We start from the raw sequence: 24659 nt of genomic DNA, 5'->3' as shown, positions 1-24659 counted from the left end.
AGAGACACTGAGATAAACCCAAACCTTAGTGCATTTAATTAAACACTAGAGAAGGAGAATTTATCCCAAGAACGTGGAACACATTAGACACCTCTCAGAATATTTTTAGTGGATGTGTTTCATATATAAATCCTACTTTCTAAAAGGAGTCATTAAAAAAAATCTGAAAAACATAGTCAAAATAGCATAGTAAAATTTTGTCCATCTATTTTCATTCTTTAGAGAGACAAGGAATTGGGAGAGTTGTAGATCCTAAGATTTTTTAATTATAGATATTAATACACTGAAAAAGTCATTTTGAGACTTGGAAAGAGTAGAAGGGAGAAAAAAAAAAGTCAGAACTAGGAGAGAGAACTCAGATTCATCAGTAATGGGACACAGTCTCTTATTTGATTTTCCACCCCTAACTTCACAAATTATTGTGGTGTCATCATAGGAAGTTGACAACACTATGGGCCATACTTTCATGAGATATAACTGTTCTTGTCACTTTACAAAGGTTTCTAATATAGACTTGAATGTGCCACTTTTGCACATCATCTCTTGATCTTCTGAGAAGATATAGAAGGTTCAGACTGTGTGATGTTGCACTGTAGCAAAGGTTTGCAGGTAATATGTGATATATTTAAAACTGACACAATACTTTCAATTTGTTTGGGGCACACAAAAATAGAAAGCATTATGATATTCATTGCTAAAACCAGCATATTCTCATTTCTCCTGCTAAATTTTTCTTCTATTCATCAAATACTACTACAAGTGAAAAGATTTTTTGGCTGTGTTTTATTTATTTATTTATTTAACTATCACCTATGTTGCTCTACATGCCTCTTAAAATCTAAAAATCATGGGCTAAATTTAGTCCTTCACTAAAAAATAAGTATATTTTCTTGCTGTACCTCAACACTCACAGTGAAAATAGAGGTGCTGATTGGAACATTGCAGAATTTCTTTCATCCTAGATATGTAGACTAAATTAATCTGTGTTCCAATGTTGGTGATACACCTCTGTTTGAAACATAATGAAAGAGAGATAGCTGGCTTTGTAAGGTGTTGTTTGGATAACCTCACTCAAAATTATTTCTTAAACAAAAGGTTTAAGAGTTCTTTAAGATCATATTTATTTAGACTGTGTTCCCAAGAGTATGAAATATCCATTTGGAGAACATTAGCCTAAATGCTAAAACCATTGTTTTTGAGATGTGAATCTCCAGAAAACTTAATTAACACTTATTTTTTTTAGTTTATTCTTTTCATTTAATAAAACAGAATACCACTTATCCCCACTTATATCTTAGGGTTGTTATAAAAATTAATGAGATAACTCACACACATGGGGTTATCTTGGCAAACAAATAGTATGCAATAAAAGAAAACTCAGCTAACAACTGTAAGTATTGTATGCCAGCCAATTAACTCAGAAGGAACAGAAAACACAAAATTTATATAACTACTCAAGCTCAAATAGGAAATGGCAACAGACCTATAACAAATACAGAGATTGAATTAGTGATCAAAACCCCCAACAAAGAAACAACTGGACTAGAAGAGTTCCCCAGCATTCTGTAAAATGCTGAAGAAACATTTATACACCTTTATGAACTCTTCCAAAGAACAGAAGAAAAGAGTTCTCTATTCTATGAGGCCTCAAATACTTCAATGACAGGTAAGTATATCACAGGAAAAGAAGATTTAAAACCAAAATTCTTTATGAATGTAAATGCAATATCCTTAAGAACATACAAGCAAATTCAATACAACAGAATATTGAAAGCATTATTTGCCATAACAAGTAGGATTTATCCTAGAAATTATGAGGTGTTCCATCTCCAAGCAAATCAATTAAATGCTTTACATAACAGAACAAAGGAGTGTGGGGGGGTGTCCTGCACAGTCATCTCAAATTATACAAAAAATATATTCAACTACTTCATGAAAAGAACTCTCAGAACTATGAGTAAAAGAAAAACTCAGAACAACCAAGAGTTAAAGATTCCCAACTAACACTGCATTTAATGGCAAAAAACAAAACAAAACAAAACCAACCCTAATAGCTTTTCCTCTAACATCAGGAACAAGACAACAAAATCCATTTCACTGGTGTCATTCATCGTTGTCTTGAAAGCTCCATACAGTACTACTACACACAAAAAAAGATGGAAAAATGTCCAAATTGGTAAGAAAAGCAAAATATAATCTCCTTTGGAACACACACACAAATACATACATATGTGCATATGTATATGTTTCATATACATATATTAGGATTAACACACAAAAGCTCAATTTAGTTATTTATGCCAATAATAAATATAAATAACCCAAAAGGAAATTAAGAAAGAAATTCCATTTATAATCCAGCCTAAAAGAATTTAACACCTGGGTATAAATCTAACCAAAGAGATGGAAAGAGTTACACCCTGAAAACTATAAAACACTGTTGAAATAAATAATGAAGCCATAAAATTGCCTAAGTGTCCACCAACTGAAAAAAGTGGGGGAAAATGTGGACACACACAGAACACTATTTAACTATAAAAGGATTAAAGTATGTCATTTGTGTCAACATGCATGAAACTGGTCATCATTGTGTTAAGTGAAATAAGGCAAAGCACAGAAGGACAAGTATTGCATACTTCTGTTCATATGTGGAAATCTAAAGTTAGTAGATCTTATAAAAATTGAAGATAGAATAGCAATTGTCAGAGGCTCCGGGAAACTTGAAGGGGAGAAGGCATAAGGACAGTTTGACCAACAGGTACTAAGACACAGTTAGGAGAAAGGAGCCCAGCATCCCAATGCCCAGCTTGATGACCACAGGTCATGATAATGAGATATTATGTATTTCAGGAAGGAAATTTTAAGTGTTTCAGCATTTAAAAAATTATAAGTGTTTGCAGATATTGTAGGCTTATCTTGATTGAACATTATATAATCTGTCCATGTAGCAAAACATACACCATAGGGGACACCATAAATATGTACAATCTTCATTTGTCAGTGGATATTTTTAAGTCAGTGGATATTTTTAATTCAATAAAAAAGTAAAGACAGATATACACAGAAAGAAGTATCTGCATTGGCAAGAAGACAATATTATTATGATGTCAATACTATTTAAAGAAATCTATGTGTTCAAGGCAATCCCTATCAACACCCTTTACACAAAATAGAAAAGAGCAGTTCTTAAGTTCATATGTAATTACAAGGGCCCCTCAAAACAGCAGCCATCTTTAAAAAGATGAGTAAAGGCAGAAGACTGACACCACCTCAACATCAACTAAAAGCTACAGTCACTAGTACAGTATTGTACTGACATAGAGATAGGCTGGCCAGCACAGCAGAATGAACAGCCAGAAATAAACCCTCACACATATATTCAATTTATTTTCGAGAGGTGTCACAACCATTACAAGGAAGAGGGTAGCATTTTCAACAAATGGTGTAAGAAAAACTGAAAACAAGAAAGAAGATACCATAAAAGAGGGAGACATTATAGGTTTACAGAGAAATCAGGCACTAGGGAAAGGTCTGGAGATCTACAAAGATGACACCAACTAACAATCTAAGCAACAGAGGAGAGGCTACCTTAAATGCCCTCCCCTGATGATGAGATTGATGACTGTCTTATATGCCATTTTATAGCCTTCATCCAGCAGCTGGTGTAAGTAGAAGCCAACACCTACAACTAATCAATGAACTGAACTGGAATCCAATTGCAGAGAAAAATGAGTGATGGGCAAAGGGGTCCAGACCAGGCTGGTGAAACCCACAGAAACAGCTGACCTGAACAACAGGGAGCTCTTGGCCCCCAGACTGATAGCTGGGATACCAGCATGGGACTGAACCAGACTCCAAGAACGTGGGTTTCAGTAAGGAGACCTAGGAAATCTACAGAACCTCCTGTAGTAGTTCAGTATTTATCCCTAGCATGGGTGTGGACTTTGGGAGCCCAATCCACATACAGGGATACTCCCTGAGCCAAGACACACGGGGGTGGGCCTAGGCCCTATCCCAAAGGAAATGATAGACTCTAATGACCCCCTATAGAAGGCCTCACCCTCCCCTGGGGAGCAGAAAGGATATGTGATAGGTAGGGTATTAGTTGCCAAGGGTGGTATGGGAGGAGAGGAGGGAGTGGGAACTGGTATTGACATGTAAAACAATCTTGTTTCTAATTCAAATTAAAAAAAAAAAAGGAAAAAATAAAAAAAGAAGAAAAAATGGTTACCCATCTGCAAATCATATGGATATCCAATTTGTATATTTTGTGTATGGCTTTCTCTTACACAGCAGTCATATATTAAGCTTTAGCTACTAGAATAAGGAGTATGTGGAGGATCGAGGTGCAAAAACATATCCTGCTCTTAGGATCTCGAGGAAAAGTCAAGGGTTCTGGTCAGACATAATGGTTTTAAAATCCAACCACAAAAGACAGTGGGATCAGCTGCTTCATCCTTGGAATACAGAGCATACCAGACATGATCTTATTTTTCAGGCAAGCCAACCCTGTTCTTATGGCAACTGTGACAAGGTTTTCTCCTTTGATTTCAAGCATCCATGCTTGTTTGTTTACTGTCTCCCTGATTGTTACATTTAGGTCTTACAATTTGAATAAGCAGAACAGCTAGTGTCTGGGGCTTATGTTCTGGGCCCTAGTGTATCCCTATCTAGAAAGATGCCTCTAATTATAGGACCAAATAAGAATAAAAAATAAGAGGTTAGAACATAGTAAAGCTACAAAAGCCAATCTGAGGGATGCCCCCTGAAGACGCCTTCTGTACCGCATCCTGGCAGCACGCTTCCTCAGCTACTTGAAGGTGGAAGATCTCATAGATGGTACCCTACAGTGACCATACATGTCAGATCACTTGGAGGGGAGTAAAGGCTCAGAGCCCTAAATTTGTCCTTGATGATATTCTAACATAGTATCCGAAATGGTCAACTTCAACAAGCAGTCAGTGACACACCAAAACGGTTCTTGCTTCTGGCAACCAGGACAGTGTTCAATCAAGTGAATCAGTTTACTCAGTTCACAGACACCAGGAAAATATGGCTGTTCCAAGAGAAGTGGAGGAAGCAAAAAGAACAGTTTTGATGTTCCATTTCAGAAAGACCGAGGAAGCACTTGTTCCTCTTCTCACTTAGGAGGCCCAGATATGAATATATGCCACTGTCTTCAGGCTTATGTATCTCTCTCCAAATCTAGGAGTTGCTCATGTACATTTCAACTGAAATGACTATGATTCAGTTTGGGACAAAATGTTTGCTTGTCCAGACTCCAGGCCAATAGTGTTCTCCCCAACTCTTATGATGACCAAGACTGCATGGTTTAGTTTCATAAATCTGTAAATTCTCTACTCATAGCTTAAATGTGTTTAATCAATTTCAAACATAGCTTTTATTTATAATAAAGCTTAGACTAACCAAAGTACTAAAGGACTTAAAATTCATATTAAATCATTCAATATAAGATTGGGGTTAATAGAAAATACCTTGAGACAACAGCTTGCCTGTGACTGAGAATCTTCCTACAAACCTGCCCCCATTGTGTTGATCTCAGCAAGGTTAGCCAGCCTAACCAAACACAGCTTTGCTATGCAAGGGCACACCTCTGGGTTTAGGAAAAGTCACTAAGTCCTATACAAAATTGTTCCTGTCCATATATGATACAGCCTCATCAATACCTGTGAGAGAGAAACAACCTCAATTCACTGAACACATAGCCATATCTGCCCACTAAGAAATGACACCATTGCTGTAATAAAATTAGGCACCATACAGTAAGATGTCTACAGAGGCAAAGAACAAGGCCCACATGTGTTTTTAAGCTGCAAAGAATGTTAGTGGTAAGAATATTAAACCAACAGACAATATCTGTATATAGTTTAACTGAAAGGATTCCCAAGGGGTCCCAGATCTGAATCAAGATGAAACAATAAACTTAGTTTACAACAATGATCCAAATAAAGTTGCCATAAAGAACTAACTCAGAGAAAGAGCACTGATGGACATACGCTCTCTTATATAGAATGTAGAGACCAACTTTATAGGGAGGGGTAACTTGCTGTGAGAATTATGTTGTAGGAAATTGAATGTTTAACAATCTGAATTACATAATTTCTTCCACTCAGATTTCTAGAAACCTCATGGGAATGCAGGCCCAAGAAGCCCTAATCTAAATGTGAAAACCAGCAGTACCTCAAATTTTGGAATATTTGCATAGATTTACTGATGAAGAAAAAAGTTAATACAAAATGTTTTAAAAGTCAGAACTTTTGAATTTCACTGTACACTTACCATTTCCTATTTCAGAGCACTTACTTTTTTTTTCCTGATCTGAGATGCCCACCCTTGACTCATTTGTGTTTGAAGACTTTTTAATCAGTCCTTCAATGGACCAGTCTCTCAGCACCAGTACTTCTCAGATCGCCTGAGCCTCCCCCAGACCACTTCCTCACAGGGAAGGGAGTTCTCTACCGAACACAAGGAAGGTATCCATGGTCAGAGCTTCTGGGCTGTTTCATCAGCTCCTTTAGGATCTCAGTGAGGTGGTTTACATCTGTGGCTTAAGCGTATTAAAATGCCTTTGTTCATGTTCGAAGTCATATATGCAAAGAAACTGCTGCCCTCAGATTGGCTGCACCCTGACTTGGTGGTTCATATAATCGGGTTAATATGTTAAAAAGAACTTGACACAGAAATTATTAATGAGCAGAACAAGGTCACTACTTCTGAGCTGGGGTCACTTACAAAGAACGCACAAATGAAATTGAGGTTGACTTCTGTGTACTTGGCTATTTTCTTACATTGGATTCCTTTGGCAACCTATCTTTAAACATTTAAAGCCATGTTTACAAGGAGGCTCTGAAAGAGCTTCAAACCATTATGCCCCTAATTGAATTCCCCAGGAGTCCAGTAAACTCAGAGGAAAAAAGAAAAATCATAACATTTGCTAAATCATCTCAAAGCATATTTCACTACAAGGTTATGTGACCTGCTTTATTTTTTTTGAGGTTCAAGGATGAATGAAGAATATTACTGAATGCTTCATTATTTAGACTAAAATAAAAAAGAACTTTACCTATTAGTGGTGAGCTAATTAAATCAGCAGTTTTAACTTTTTTTTCTAAGAGAAATCTTACAAAAAACAACAGCAGCATTTTTTACTGTATGTGACCAGTTTCCTGGTGTGTGAAAGCCTAACAGTGAAGGTGTGTGTGTGTGTGTGTGTGTGTGTGTGTGTGTGTGTGTGTGTGTGTGAGAGAGAGAGAGAGAGAGAGAGAGAGAGAGAGAGAGAGAGAGGAGCAAGAACAAACTCAAATGGGAGAAGAGAAAGTAAAAGTTCTAGAGACCAGTTAGTTATTACAATGCCCTGTCTCCCCAGCTCTGGTATTACTTTAAAATCAGCTTTTTTGGTGTTTTTATCCATAGCACCCTTGTCTGCTCCTATGTGGTGTTGTGACTACTGGGCCCAAGCATTACCAAAACAGTGCTGCAGCGACTTGCCACTTACCTGGTTTGTATGTTATTCCAGGGGGGAAGAGGAATCCCTGTTGGGCGGCAGCAGCTGCTGCCAGGGTCCGCTGGTCATGTGGAAAAATTGGGATCATGAGCGGAGGCATGTGCCCCTGAACCTGCTAAACAGAAGAGAGCCTGTGATCAGACAGGGAGCAGATGTCGCCAAGAAGCATTTGTTTTCCGCTGCTGAGGGTGCTCTGGTGCCCACACAGCCACCCACCCCTAACCTCATTCCAGATCTGAAGCTGAGAGAATTCAGGCAAACTTCACCTAACCCCTCTCCTTAGAACATCGGTGCTATCGTTTCACCATAGACCGACCACATCTCTGCTTCCACCACAAGGTGGTTAATGGCCTTCTGTCTTGACTTGTTTTCCTCACCTTCTTTCTTGAAAGAAAGAACAGGAAAACTGTTCTCTAGAGGTTTTAGAGGTTTTACCCTTTCCCCTGCACTACATTCTAAGCATCATTGTGGAAAAGTATGCAGTGTCCTTGTCCAGAAAGGAATATCTAATTGTTATATATTCCAGAAGCTGTGTCTCCCTCCTTGAGGAGCTTCTTCCAAAGCCTCACTGCATTATATTAAACACACAGAGCTTCAGATTTAAGGCTACTATATCTTGGCGCCCAATTAAACTAATATCCTTTGCCATACACACCTCGATGTAACATATAAATTGCTTGTCAGCTTTATGCACTGCCATGTAGCTCAGTAATTATGGAGTTGTATCCACTGAGCAACTCATAATAAATCCTACTATATCAGATTTCATTTGACCTCAATAAACGTATCAAAGACCACAAAAATGCAAAAGAGAAAAATATTCACTCTACATCAGTATTTGTACTCCATATAAAGGAAATCAGAGCTATGACAGAATCATGCTCCTGAAAATCACATTTTAATTTCCTAGCTCCTTTCTTCACTCTAGCATGCTGCCCTGGTTTCAGCACAGCAGAGCGGGAAGGCTTTGTCCTGACTTTTAGGGCCCAATTCCACAGGCTGAGCTATGGGACTTTCCTCATTTAAAGATCAGAACAGAAATGTGCTTTTTACTAGAATGAAAGGGCTACATTATACACTATTTAATATAGAAATGTTTGCCAGAAATTCTACAAACCCCCAATGCTTCCTCTGTCTAAATTCCTCAATCTCTTCTTTAGGAAAAATACCATATATGACCTGATGTCCCTGACTAAAAGGTAACAGTTTGCCTTCTCTTGGCCCTGGCCCTTCATAGCCAGGGACATGGGGCAAATGCTTCTGTGTGGGTCTGAGAGGTTTCATTTGCCAACAGTCTTTCTCTGGGGAATGCCCTAAGATGTGGGTTAATAAAGGGCAAGGAAAAAATAAACACTTTACAGTATTTTTCTGAATTCATTTCTCAGGAAAATCAACTTATAATAAAAAGGTCTTTGTGCAATTACTACCTTGCCAGTGGGGCGTGAAAAAAAACTAGCTTTGAGCAGCTATTTCTTCTATTTTAGCTGAGGTAAGCCCAAGCTTTGTACATGGGAGAACAAACTTAGCCTGCTTAAATTGATGCTGAGCCTTTAGTGCCCATGTCTCACCTTTAGCCTGGGAGAAAAATCACTACTTTTCTGTGACCCTGTGCACATGTTCAATGTCCAATATGAAAGTGGCATGTTTCATGCCAGAAAACAAAGGACAATGTCCTTATGAGTGACTACTGCTCATCAAAGGACATCCTTTCATGTTCCTCTAGAAATGTGGTTCTAACATGTGCTTGGAGCACCATGCAGATGCTTTACCCTGAAGAGGCAGTAACATGTTGTTTCTTTTTTCTTTCTTTCTTTCTTTTTTCACCTAGCAATGAAAGAAGTTGCTCCTGTGTGTAAGGGATTTGAGAAGCAGCTGAAGAAATCATCTCTACTCAGAGAGAGGAGGGGGGAGAGAGGATAACATGTTATCTTCTACTATTAAGAAGATAGTGTCAATGGAGTACCACAAATAGGACATCTATAACACCCCACCTTCCCAAGGTTCAGAGAGCGGGAAGATTCTAAGAGGTAGGGGTTAGAGAGAATGGGAGAAAAATAGTGTGTTCAGGATGTGACAGGATTGCTGCACTCATGGACTCCCAACAGCTGTGGCTGCCTGCACAAGATGAAGCCAGTCAACATTCTAGCATGGAAGGGGACTTGATGAGCCTTTACCTCTCACTAAGGAGCTATGGACAGTTGATAGCTTCTGGGACACAGAAAGTCAGTTTTCTTTAAGGATGTGGCTCCTGCAGGTTGACCATGCTCCAAGTAATGGTCTCACACTGAGGAGAATATGAGTAGTACAAATTGTACTAGATGAGTTATTTTAAAAGTGATGGGGCGGGGAGAGGCTGCAGAGAGGGTTCAGCAGTTAAGGGCACCTGCTGTTCTCGTAGAAGACAAAGTTTGGTTCCTAGCACCTTCATGGAGTCTTGCAACCATCTGTTACCACAGTTACAGGGGACCCAATCCCTTTTCTAGTCTCAATGGGCACAAGGCATACATGTGGCACACATACATATATTCAGGCAAAATATTCATAAAAATAAAATAAATTGTCTTTTTTATATACAGAAGGCATAGAGAGGTAGAGCTAGATCTGGCAGGAACTGAGGGAAGAGCGGAAAAGCAGGGTGAACATGACCAAAATTCATTATGCTAAAAGAATTAAAAACATATTCTTTAAAAAAGATAGTGTGATACATTTCCTTCATTTATTCAACATATATTTATTGACAACTTACAATGCCTTTGTTAGTGAACAAGCCCAAGTTCAAGTCTGTACTCCACATTTCCTAAGCCGTGTGGTCCTGAAAGACTTAACTCTCCTAACCCTATTTGTACAAGCTGTGAAGGCTGGGCACTTTACACAGTCACTGTGAGGATATGACAGACAACCAAAGCTAAGGCTGAAGCAGTTGACAAGGGCCAAACCTTAGCTCTTGACTATGATTGCCCATCAGAGAATACTGCTTTTGAAGTGCTTAAAATGGATGTGGTTGTTTTCATTTTTTAAATTATATATATGATGTTTATTTTTATGGTGTCTGTAGTGTGAATGTATATGTTCATGTGTGTGAATGCTGTGTGTCTGGATAATTGCACCTATGGAGGTCAGAGGACAACCTTGGGTGTTAGTCCTCAACTTTCACCTTGCTTGAGACCATCTTTGTTGTTAATCACTGCAAATGTGAAGATAGCTGGACCGCAAGCTTCCAGAGAATCTCCTGTCTCTGCCTGGCAGCAGCTCTTCCTAAGAGTACTACCACACCCAGCTTTATGTAAGTTCTGGGAATTCTAACTCAGATTTGCACAACAAATGCTTTACTCACTGAGCCATCTCTCCAGTCCCTGGAGAGATGCTAAATAACATAAGTGTAGGTGTTTCATATTAACACATTCTGTAAGAATTTGGGGTCATTCTTTTCTATTATACTCTGCAAATTAAGTTTAAAAAATAAAACCTTATTGACAACTATTATCCAAAGGCTGTTTCAGTAAAGAGGAGGGAACAGAGACAGTGTGAGAGCAGTAGTGCTAACAGAACCAGAGTTGGACTGAAGCTCATTGAAGACTTAGGCTGGTAGTTGGTAAAGTGCAGTTGGCAAAGTGCAGTGTCTGGCCAACAGCATCCAGCTGCATTTTCAAAGAGCAAATTCTCTGGGTCCACAGCACATCTTGACAAGGTGATGTGTTTACTCTGTCTCTTTTGATCCGCAAAAGCCCATGAGGCACTCACTTTATTCTTATTTACTAAATGAGAAAGACAAAGCTGGATAAAGTTAACATCAACTAAAGAGTGGTATGCCCAGGATCCAAGTTCAGATCAAGATCTAAGTTTGTGCTTGTCAAGGCTAAAGCTTCTACTATGAATTACCATGGTATATTAAGCATGAAGTTGTTGTGTTTTACAAAGCAGATCTAAATGGCATCAGGAATGCAGTTCTTTGTTATAAGAAAGAACTGACAGTTTTCTAGACAAAGTTGTAGGTTTCCACTCACTTGTAATGGACAATACAGTGAGATCATAGGTAGCCTTTATCTAGCATCCTTCAGTGGGAAGATGCTAGAATTTATAATATGATAGCACAAGGAGACTGACAGCATCCTCACAACCGCCCAGATTTGCCCAGTGTGTTGAAAACATTACATCTTAAAAGATTAGAAAGGGTAATAAAGTCCATTGATACTTCTCTCATCATCTACAGCTTGCTTATTAGCAGATTCTCCATGTGTACACTATGGTCTCTTGAACATGAGAACAAATGGACTGTGTTTTTGGGTGGCTACACCAAAAAGAAAACACCCCACACATGTAGCAGATGAAATAGTTTCTTCTTCTACAGGCTGTGAACTAAGTACCGCTCCTAGTACCAGTGGCTAGGGAAGATGAAGCATTATGAAGACACATAAAAGTTCTATGTATTCTGAAAAGTTCAATTCATCCTGACTTCTCTCCCTCTTCCCATATCCCACTCATTCACCCATGTGGTGACATGCTGGGAAGGGTAGTCATGTGGGAGAAGGCAACTTCCCAAAGAATTTTACTAAAAAATAAAAGTCATCAAATTCCCCACACTCCATCAAAGAGTGACCAGTCTCCACATGTCTCATCATGTGGACATATCAAAATTTCAGATAGCATCTTTCTTTCTTGAAACTGTAACTTTTTGTGCATATATTGAGATATTCTTTAATTATTCTATAGATAAAGAGAAGAAAATGATTTTATTAGTACAAAGAATAAAGCTTGATGTAGCCAAAATAAATCTCAGCATGAAAACGACATTATTTTTACTGCTTTGGAAGAAAGCACTAATTGGCAGGGTATTGAGTGAGTTAATGAGAAAGAAAGATCTCATCACAGGGCAAGCTTAGTGCATCCTGGAAGAACAAACGACCCCCAAGCACAACTGTGTCCCTGTCCTACCCTTCTGAACCCATGACCAATGTTTTTCCCTTTTATAGAGGGTGGGGAAAACATTCTCCATCCAACAGCCCGAATGCCTAGACATTTTAATTGGTAGGGTGTTCCTCAAATCTTTCAGGAAGGAAGACAGCAGCAGATGCCTGTGAAACACTTGGGTCTGCTCCCTTCCAAATTCGTGAAATAGCATTGCTGTGTCAAGACTCATGCCTTTGTTTTCCCTGTGCTAAGTTGTTGACGATGCCATTTCTTGCCATCTGCCCCCAGCTTCATTAAAGATACATGAATGGGCTAACTCTCGCCTGATAGCTTGTGAGGGACAGGTGCTATTGTTTGTCCCTGAAGACTTGCACTAAAGATCTGACTCAGAATACTTGAGAAAGAGCATCTGTAGCAGTCAGTCAGAGAGCAACTTGGCAGAGACCTGGCTGTGTGCTAATATGCAAACAGAGTGACACTCAGGGGGCCTCATTTTCTCTTTCATGGAGATGATTTCACTTTTTTTAGTGATATGCAATAAGTATTTGTATTGAAAAATCATGTGCATATTAATGTTTGTGCCTGAGTTAAAGACTGGTTTGTTTTGTTTTTTAAATGATTAATTTCTAGAAAATAATTCCTGGTGTGGTTTAACTGGAGAAAATTTTTTTTTTTTTTTTTAATGTTGGAAAGAAAATCTCCTATGTTTGTACACCATGATGGAAAGAATGAGAAAGCTGGGAGAGAGAGAGAGAGAGAGAGAGAGAGAGAGAGAGAGAGAGAGAGAGAGAACTAGAACACAGACAGACATGGTGGAGAAGGGTCAGTTTCTCTAATTGTCATACTTTTCATTGCCAGAATAGCTGAGTCATTTGCATAATGTAAAAACTACAGTATCTAGAACAATGAATGGATTTGACTCTAACCACCTTACATTCTGCCATCGTCTCTTACTTGTCTCTTATTCCTTAATCTAGGAAATAAAGAGCTTGACATACAACAACCTCTGACACTCTTGGGAAGCATGTTACCTCCTGAGGGAGAAGGCAGTGCCAATTTTAATTTAATTCTTCAAAAAAAATTATATATCATGTGCCTATCACTGGATGGCTGGTAGCCCGGCACTAGAAATATAAAGATGTCCATGGTCTCATTTCATCACAAAGTACTATTAAGTTAGTCTTCACTATATCCTGATACAGGAGCTCCTATCTGTCAGATTGCTTTGAAATAACGTCAACTAAGCAAGGAAGGATTTGCTTAAGGAGAAATCAAATTATGGCCAAAATTCCATTAACTATTGCTCCATGGTCTTTCCATGGTGCATACACCAGAAAAAAATTAAAGAATATTTATGAGGACATAAGTCAGATCACTTTCTAAAAAAGATGATAAATGTTAATTAAATGTGCTTAAGTTTCCTTACTATGTTTTAAGAAACTCTCACCAGGAGGGAAATAGAATATCCCAGCCATAAAGAAATTAATAAAACATGTTATGCAAAAGTAAAATTTATGATTCATTTGGAATTAGATATCTACCACCTTTTCAATCCATACAAATGCATAATCTTGTCAATTAAATATTATTGTTAAGGTCTAGTAGTATGTTAAAATCACTTTAAAGTGCGACTAAGGAAAATTCATGTGTGTTTATTACTCCTTAAGGGTCTATTAGTGGGCATTTTATTCAGATCCGTGCTGTAAAATCTGCATAAACTCAGCATATTGTTATCCCCATGTGTGCATTTGTTTGGTTAAAGCAGAACAGCAAATCTCAATTTTTGCAACTTCTGGAAAAGTCAAGAGAACTAAAACAGTCTTAATTTTAATCAGATACAAACAGTTATCACTACAGAAGTGAAGAGTTGACTATTATGCAAATAGTCACAGTTAGTGGTCACCAAGCCATCACAGAAGACCGAGCTAGTCAATTACTCTGGATATTTCCAAAGACTAGTGAAGATGAATGTCTTGTACTAGCCTGTCTTCTGTCCAGAGAAGTATGAAGCATTTTAGAGACTGATGATTGTTGTTCTTAAGTGGAAACCTCATTAAATACACAATGATCAAAGTGTTTTGCCAAGATGAAAATGATTTTTTTCATATTTTGTACAAAAGCCATGTGAGTACATTCCCATTTGTAAAGAATGTGGTGTTCCAGTCTCTGTAGCAGCCACATCCAGATATAAACCTTTCATAAACTTTTGACCTATAATGAAGGCAAACTGGCTTTGGCTCCTGAACTATTTTATACAAGTTTATTCTGTTAGCAAGGACCACAGTTCAATTATTAAATTCCTCATCTAGAAATGCAGGTTTACATTTGAAACTACAGGTCTTCTTAAAGTTCTGTTCAAGCAACTTAAAGGCAAGGCTTTGTACTCACCAGGGCTCAGCAAGGGGCCTTGCACAAAGTAGGCTTGCAGGAATTTGTGACAGATTCATTCAAAACTTGTATTTGAATTAAAAACCAAGCTGAGGTCATGATGAAGGCTTTCATCTGCTTGATCAAGTAGAAGTCCACTCATCTGCAAGCCTAACATGAAGGTAACAAGAATAGAAACCTCCAGGCACCTCACCATGGTGAGCTTGAGTCTAGCTATGTCAAAGTCTAAATTCCAGGTTTACTATTTAGTAAAAAATTTTAAAAATTGATCTCATTCATTTATCAAGATTGTTTTTCTAATATTGTCAGTTGAAATTTCTCTTTATATAATTTATAGATGATGCTAAGAGCCTTCACTAATTTCTCACCATTCCTGCCTAAAAAGATGAAATGTTGTCAACAGAACCAGGAGTATAATTTTCTAAAATAATGATTAAAAAATAGTTTGTTATGCCATCTTGGACTGGTTGTATGATACATATTCTAGAAAATCATTTAAGCTTCTACTATCACAGAGAACAAAAGCTATTTCCTCTCAAGTAAAGAAGGCCCAAGAAAGACACAGTTCAGGGTGTAAAGAAAAGACTTCCATGTTGTTGATAGCTGATGTGTGTGGACAGTCTTAGGAGGTAACACTGGGAGATGGTTCTGTACAGTGTATGTGGTTGGAGGACAAGGAGGTGATACTTGGAAAGTGGGTGCTGAGGACAGGCATAAATAGCAACTGTCACCACAAGCCAGATGGCCTTCAGGTTTGTCATCTACACTACACACCAGGCTTTTCCTTCCTTTCTTTTTTGTTTTTTTTTGTTGTTGTTGTTGTTTTTTGTTTGTTTGTTGTTGTTGTTGTTTTTAGAGACAGGGTTTCTCTGTATTGTTTTGGAGGCTGTCCTGGAACTCACTCTGCAGACCAGGCTGGCCTCGAACTCACAGAGATCCACCTGCCTCTGCCTCCCAAGTGCTAGAATTAAAGACAGGTGCCACCAATGCCTGGCCACACCAGGCTTTTGAACAAATAACCCAAACACTGTGATATCATCCTGGAGCAGTATGTACAATCCCTACTCCACTTTTAGAATGTACACCACACACACACACACACACACACACACACACACACACACACACATATATATATATATATATATATATATATAATATATATATTCACAACACACACAAAAACACACTCACACAATACACACAGTACACACACAAAAAGCCACACTTGCACAACATATACTAAACACAAACCATATGCATGCAAAACACACACACACAAACACATATAGCACACACATATACACATATACAGTACACACACAACACAATATAACACACATATAAACACACTATATATAAATATATATGTGTATATATATAATGCACTCACATACAAAATACACATATTCACCCAGATCTCATATACACTCAAAAAGCACATACAACATAGTTTCATATGCCACACACCATAGACACACACAACAATACAATATATGCTCATATACCACATACAAACACACACACCATATACATGCTCACCCACACACTATACACACATATGAAACATACATACAATACACTTTCATATACCACACACAACATGCATATGCCCACACACTATCCACACACACAACATACTCTTACCTACCATGTACGTACACAGTATACACACTCACATGTATGCATACTCATAACATATGTATAAACCCACACACACAATCCTACATCTTTTACTCAAAATTGGTGACCAAGTCAGTCTTTGGGCCAGCAAGAAGTTGGTGTGGGAGGCAGGAAGTAAAGAGAACTTTTTGGATGTGGATGCTCAAAAGCTTCTCTAAGGGAAGACAGACAATAGTAGTGGGAGAATATGCAATGAGGTTAGAAGAGAAGAGAATGACTTTGGCAGAGGGCTGTGGGTGCAAAGGCACTAAGGCAACAATGATAGCCCAGAGGGGGCAGTGACACCAGCAGGAATAGGAAGAGAGTGGGAGGGAGAGACTAGAAAGTCAGAGACATCAGAGCCTCTAGGGCAGTGAAGAGCTCCAGAAGGAAACTGGGTTTTATTCTAAGAGTGATGCAAAGTAACTGGGAGGGGTTGAAGAGAGTAGTGGCTTGAGGCCTGATTTAAGCTTAGCACAGGAAAAATTAAAATAGTGCTCATTTTAGAAACTTCCTCAGTGGTCCACAAGCAGGGGTAGTGTGGGCCTATTTCCCTCTTCCATATGGCCTCTGTTCAAACAGAAGGAAACATGTGGCAGACACAATCACAATAGGCTACCAGGAGAGTGTCTCCAATGCTCCAGGAAAAGAAGGACAGTGATATTGGTTGACCCCTGGTCTGCTAAGTACCTCCTTGGAGATGAAAGCACACCCCTTTCAACCCAGGTTCTCCTTCATGCTGCCAGCTAAGATGAGTAGATCTTCTAAACAGGATGGAGCCTGCTGTGTCACTGGAACTTTTAGCTACCCACTATGTCCCTTAACAAAATTTTAGGCAATGGAGAAAGTCACTGACAGAAACTAAATACAAATTCTTAATTCAATCTCTATGTAATAGATAAATATTAAAACACTTAAAAGCACCTACCACCATTTTAATGAAAAATATCAATAATAAAGATCACAAAGTCAGAATGTAATAGATGCAAACTGGCACAAATATTGGTTAAATAAAACTTCTCTTACATTTTCTTTTTTTCCTTTCTTTTTTTGATAATTAAGGCTAATGCCACATTTGCCAAATGAAGATGGACTCTACAGTATAGAACCAGATGTGACAGTCATTCACCTCTCATAACACCCTATTGTTAAAATGACCAGCCATTTGTGTTCAGTGCAGAGTAGCACTAACTCAATGCAACCAATAACCCAACAATATAATCACAACTCAAGAAACATAAACCAATGGTGAGGAGAAATGGAAAGAAGCTGGTGAGCCATTAGGATAAAGAGAAAACCAGGTTTCACAATGGAAAGTGAAACCAGTGATTCTTTAGCATAATTGCATGAACTAAAACATTTTATTAAGAACTAGTCAGAAGGGGGAGAAAACTATGAGAGTACTTGGGAGACAGGGGCATGAGGATTGCCACAGGATAAGGCTTGTACTGGTTATATAATAAAACTCAGTCTAAAGAGGAAAAAAAGAACAAACAAGCTAAGTATGGCACATGCCTATAATTCCAGTACCTCTGAGGCAGAAACAGAATAGCCTACAAGTCTGAGGCCAGTCTGGCTTATACAGCCAGTTCTAAGCCAGCCAAGGCTACATAAAAAGACTTCATCTCTAAAAAGAACAGGAGAAAGACAGAGACAGAGAGACAGACATAGAAACAGCGAGATGGATTTTAAGATTCCTTTATCATGTATTTTATGCTTTCATTTTTTACTTTAGCACAATATTGCACTTGCCTTTGATGATAATTCTTGATGAAAATATAACAAAGAATGTGCATCACAGATTTAAAAGTACACCCATATAAAGTCATCCCTGAACTTCTGGACCAATAAAAGAACACTGCTAGATAGGTTTGTTCTAATCATGAGATGTTAAGGAAAGAAAATGACTAAAAACAATATGGCAGGAGCACTAACGGAAAGAGTAGAAGGAAGCAAAGTTGCCATCTCTGCAGCAAGCGACATCTGTGACATGTAGCTTGACTCCTCTGCAGCCATTCTGTTGTCCAGGCTTCCACAAAATGAGACTCTAAAACTGAGAGTTCTGCTACCTACACTAGGAATATTATATGAAGGTCAGAATGACAAAGCCTCCTTGCAAAATTAAATTCCTATGAAAACTTTGAAATTTAAATATATAAAAACGTGTGCGAATATGTGCGTCTCTGAATCTATATGTGTTTCATGTGCTTTTCTCTTTGGTTCTGTTTCTTTGTTTTGTGGTGAGAGGGGAGGTGGGGAGGATCTGGATAGAGGTGGGGTAGGGAAAACCATATTCAGAAAATATTGTATGAAAAATATCTATTTTCAATGAAAAATGAAGAAACCCTTTTACACCCATATTCATTTCCATTCATCTTTTGTGTAGATACTCATGTGTTCATGTGTGTGCACATGTGTAAGAGCGCATTTACATAAAGAGTATGCATGCATGTAGGAGTCAGAGGTCAGCTTCAGGTGTCTTCCTCTAGCACTCTTCATGTATTTTCTGAGGCAAGTTCTCTCACCAAACCTAGAGACGGCTGACTGACCCACCCATCTCTGTTCATAGCTCCCCAGCTCCCTGAGGTAGAATAACGGGCATATTCCACACCTGGATTTTTAGGTGGATTCTGGGGAGCTGATCTCAGGTTCTTATGCTTTGAGTTATACATTCATTTGCATGAATTACTTTAAACTGAAATTTCAAGTGAACATTGAAAAGTTGTGTATTTAGATTGTTAACCATGTCAATATAAATACATGGACTGCTCTGCCAGTGCCACAACCATTAACTGCTCCTGGTGTAGGACATGGTGCTTATTGTACCATCTAACCATTTAGAGAGAGGCTATTTCCAAATCAAGCCTTTCAGACTTATACAAGTCATTTTAGGGTGGATAAATTTCTGTAGGTACAAAAGTGAAATAGAGAAAAAGAACCTTGCTCTCCTACTGCACCTCTTCAATGAAAGGTCAGTAAAGAGAAGGTAAAGATGTTTATCTCTTATTTCCACTGTTCTCTGCCCACTACTTCTCCAGTAACTAGAGGCAATCATGATTTGCTGTTGTTGTTGTTGTTGAAAGTTGGAATACAGGAGAAGTGCATACAGACATGTCCATGTGGCTATTACAGCACTGATTTACCACAATGATCTAGCAGATCCATGTCTCCAGCTGCAGTACTCATAATAAAGGAGTCAGGTGGCAAAGCCTCAATCCTCAGATTTAAGTTTTTGACATTGGATAGATTTTTTTGTTACAATTTGAACTCCTAATATTTAGCTGTCAATTTGTGAGCAGACACTGTCCATAGTCTTATTACTAAATCCACAATAATCTTGAACCATGATCAAAGCCACAGGCAGTTTTTTATTTTTTTTAGATGCACATTAAAATTTCCCCAAGTCAATGACACAAAGCCCAGCTTTGATTCTCTTTAGCTCTTTTTTTATTTAAGTTTTAAAAATAAGCCCTTGTTAGGTCCTTCAATGCTCCACTATGGCTGCAGTCTCCACGGTAGAATGAGGGTTGAATGTACATGGAAATTATGGGCCAATAACAATAGGTCTTTGTCCAGCTGTGACTACTTCCCTCCTCTACAACCAGTCCTTATCTGGCTCAGGAAATGCCTGTTTTAACTGACAGGTAGGAGATTAAATCTACAGCTGCTGCAACACAATCTCAGCTCTGTTAGATGGGCTTTCATTGAAAAGCACTACAAACACGTAATTTGTTTATGTTGTACCAGCAATCTCTGACAAAGCAGACTGTCTAGCTGAGACAAATGTGGTTAAACCCATTTATTGTATTATTTCTGCTACACAGAACAAGCTCTTAAAACGCAGGAACTAGACAAGGCACAAGGCTCTCGCTGTCTAAAGGAATCAAGAATAGACGACTTCTTGCTACACTGGCCTTTTACACGGAAAGCGCAGTCTCCCCTGAAAAAGCATCGATCCTGGTTTCTCTTTTAAGTGGGAGGCTCGATTGTGTTTATGCTTTCAGTTTCTAAGTTTCTTTTGTCCCTTACCCACATAAACACGCATGAAATTCTGGATCCAGATATCTCTAAACTCAGGAACATGATGAATATTTACAGCAAGTGCTGTATCATGTCCTCTAAAAATACCCATAAAGATAAATGCTAATGACAAATATTTATTGCAAATTCTGATCATATTTGATTTCTTTATTTCAGTTAACGAAAAAATAACTTCACAACTCATAGAGGCTATGAATAGCATTTCTTTCAAGTTAAATAGTCATGCAAAGAGATATCTAATTTCGTAAAATGTTAAAGGAGGATTTTAACAACAGTAATGAAAAGGGGTACTCATAGTTCCACTGTGAATACTGCTCTCTATTACAAATGACTAATAACTAGAATAGTAGTAAATCTTAACTAAAAATGGAAAATAATTTTGCTTTCACATCTAAAGTTTCTTCTTCATATTTACACTTTCATATCTAAAGTATACTTACTCAGCTCTATCTAGTACCCTGAATATGTTTATGCATAAACTGTAACATTAGTAATATCTATAGGTTAAAACTTTACATACACATATACAGATATGTGTGTGTCTTAAGAGTGACAATCAGCGTAACCAGATAGCTGATAGTATATAATTTAATTTGAAAAAAGGAAAACAGATGCTATAATTCAAACTTGCCCGAAGAATTAGGAAGACTGGTATAATAGACAGAAGGATTGTAGAACTGCATCTGAAATAGTCAAGGGCCTCACACTCAAACACATCATCACTCTTTAAAATCTTACTCTATTTTACCTTAATCATCACCATTAAACAGGAGAGTAAGAGAGGAATCTTCCAACTTAGAATGCTCGGAACCCTGAGTTAGTCTTAAAATACAGCAAATATGCAATAAACTAGCTGAATCCATGGGGTCTCCCTCAAACAGTATGGATAATGAGGGGAATCCATAACAGACATAAACAAACCCAGAAAGATGTCTAGACCCCGCATCATTACGTATGATATATGCCCAAGATAGATGGGCAGACATTTGAATGTTCAAGTTCAAACTTGGCTTCTATTAGACTGATTCAGTCACAGCATGGGGCTTTTTTAATAAACAAACCTCAGTGTTAGAAAATATTGGGGACTCAAATCATGTATAATGCCACAGCTAGTTAGAGGTGTGGTGTTCTAATGCCTTGTATTCGTTGAAGCTTTCTCACAACAGACTATAAATAATAATAAAGGAAAACCATAGCATATAAAACATACAGAAGTCTTAAGATTCTTGTGTTGCATGTTCAGAACAGTATATGCAATGGCAGCATTTCAACACATGGGTAGAGATAATTTGTACAGCCCATTAAAATTAGAAATGGTTTTAACTGTGTGGGTGTTGGCTTTTATTTTCCATTATTAAAGATATGGAATACAGCCACATAAAATATGTTACGGTAATTATTTATCTTACTTCCCCTCCAGGCTGACATACATAGTATACGTACATACAATATAAAAAGAATCACCAGAATCACATAGTCTTAAAAAGCTAGAAAGATTTTTAGAAAAACCCTTTTCTAAAACCTTTTTCCAACATACTCATTTTAAACATAAATACAATGAGGCCCAGAGAAAACTGATTTGCCAAAAACTTCAAAACCTGAGGACAAAGCCCAAACTGAAAGCCAGGTTTGTCTCCGTTACTACTCAAAACATTGTAAAATCCAATTTTTAGGGGTGAAAAGTATTTATAAACTATAATCCAGTCACTCTCACATAGACAAGGTAGCTCTCATGTACTTTTCCAGAATTGCATTTGCCCTCACTTGTTTTCTCAGAACCAAGGACCACAGGTGACAAAGGACAAGAGGCTCATAGGGATGCTGTGACTTGTCGGTGGCATTACCAGGTAAATAACATTCTTGTTATTAAATATGGTGAAATTCTATTTTGGTGATTGTCATTTCCATTTCCAATTTTTTTTGTTTGTTTTTTAACACAGAACTAAAAATAAAGGGCTGCCTTTTTTCCTCCCCACTTTCCTCTAAATGAGTTCTTTAACACAAGACCAAATCATGGGAAGAGAATGAAGACAAGTCTGAATGGACATTTGGCAACATGGTTACCAGGTGACACTGGTAATTGCCCTTCTTCCCTTCACCCACCCTGAGGTATACATTCAAATTAGTCATGTATTATCTTTTAAAAAATACATGAAACCATTAATTCTGTGAGCAGAATGATAACCTTTACCTTCACATTCCCCATAATAGACAGAACTTTCCAAAAACAACTTAGTAAAATGTAAATTGAGTGTGTGTGTGTGTGTGTGTGTGTGTGTGTGTGTGTGTGTGTGTGTTGTGCATAATCCAGAAATTAAGTTTGGTTTGTGTTTTTCTTTTGGTTTTGGTTTTTAAGACAGGGTTTCTCCATGTAATAGCTTTGTCTGTCCTGGAACTTGCTCTGTAGACCAGGCTTGCCTCGAACTCACAGAGAACCACCTGCCTCTCTGCTTCCTGAGTACTGGGATTAAAAGTATGTGCCACCATTGCTCATCTTAAGTTTTGAAAGCCCACACATGGGCAGGCTAAGTAGAATATAATATATGAAAAGAAAAATATATCATACCTAATTGGGGATTGTTTGGAGAATGCAAACATGTTTTAGCATTTGAAAACTAATCATTGTATTTCATCATAATGAAACTAAAAGAGCAATGATTATGTTAACAGTACAAAGAATTTATAAAATTAAAATCCATTTATTATTTAATACAGAAAACCTTCAAAAAACTCCTACCAGTAAGATTACTTAATAAGCCAGCAGTTGCTGAAAATAAATAAAATTCACACAGTATGGAAAGAAATAATAATTTTTTATCCATGGAAAACATGATTATGTCCACAGAAAATCAGAAAGAATCAAAATATTGTAAAAAGTAAAGAACTAACAAATGAATTAACAGTCAACTTGTTAACAAAAAAAATCGGCTTCCTTTCTATATATTGGCAATAAAGAACTAAAAAAAAAAAAATCTTGACAATTCCACTTATTCTAGCATAAAAAGGACTAAGAAAACCTTAACCAAAATATACAAGACTTCTATGCTGAAAGAACACATGACACTAAAAGCACAGCACACAGCCCAAGAACAAGTCAAACAACGCTCTGCTGTGATTCAACCCTGGCAAAGAATGAAGAGTTCTGGCCTTCTTACCACTCAAAGGAAATACTTGTATAAAGTAACAGAGACACTGTGATCATTTCAATGTACAGAGCACATAAAAGTAGAATATTATAACTGAAATATCTAAAACACCATAATAAGAATCATAATATATTCATAGAATGAAAGAGTTTTATTGTTAAAATAGCAATTCTCTTCAAACTTATCTATAGACTACAGTATAAATAAAAATTCCAGTGGAGTGTGAGTATTTAGTTCAACAGTAGAGTGCTTGCCTAATGTGTTCCTTGGTCCTAGGATCAATCTCAGCACTGAAAAAACAGATAATAGATAGATAGATAGATAGATAGATAGACAGACAGACAGACAGACAGACAGACAGACAGACTAGGTACATAGAGAGATGATAGATACAAATAATTGATATGTAGATGATAGATGGTATGTGATAGCTAGATAAAATATCTTTAAACAATGACGACAAGGTACAAAAAGGTAAGGATAGTCTCCTAAAAAGAAATTTTGTTAGAAATAAATACTGCAAGGAAAAGTAAGATTCCTTATTTATACATAAAAATTTAATACAAATGGATCAATATATAATCATAAACATTAAAATTAGAAAAATTCTAGACAAAAACATAGGAAGAAGGCTTTGTAGCATTGTATTAGACAAATAATTAAAATCTTAGTACACAATGAAGCTAAAAAAGGGAAAAGTATGCACATCAACCAAATTATGAACTTTGTTCTCAACAATATGCAACTGAAAACATAAGTTACAAACTGGGAGAAAGATTTTCAAAATACATTGTGTGTAAGTGAATATATCTATCTGCATGTAGATCTGTGTCTGTAAGTGTATGTATACATTGTGTGTAGATGTTGTGTGTGTGGTGTGTGTGTGTGTGTGTGTGTGTGTGTGTGTGTGTGTGTGTGTGTGTGTGTGTGTGTGTGTGTGTGTGTGTGTATCTATGTATCCGTGTGTGTTCTATGGTGGGGTGACAGAT

General features: G+C 37.5%; 1 protein-coding gene across 2 annotated transcripts in view; it reads right to left on the bottom strand.

The window, feature by feature from the left end:
- Sox6 (SRY-box transcription factor 6) overlaps positions 1-24659 on the bottom strand; it is a 318006-nt gene that overhangs the window by 109146 nt on the left and 184201 nt on the right. Inside the window, exon 6 of one of the 2 annotated variants that reach the window (XM_035442269.1) lies at positions 7517-7640. In XM_035442269.1, the coding sequence (XP_035298160.1) occupies positions 7517-7640 (124 nt within the window). The remainder of the gene's footprint in view (positions 1-7516; positions 7641-24659) is intronic. The other variant, XM_035442268.1, reaches the window with a different exon arrangement.

Source organism: Cricetulus griseus, chromosome 3 (genome assembly GCF_003668045.3).
Source record: "Cricetulus griseus strain 17A/GY chromosome 3, alternate assembly CriGri-PICRH-1.0, whole genome shotgun sequence".
Classification (NCBI taxonomy): domain Eukaryota; kingdom Metazoa; phylum Chordata; class Mammalia; order Rodentia; family Cricetidae; genus Cricetulus; species Cricetulus griseus.
Note: the sequence above shows the minus strand (reverse complement) of the source record. Positions and strands in the feature narration are given on the sequence as shown.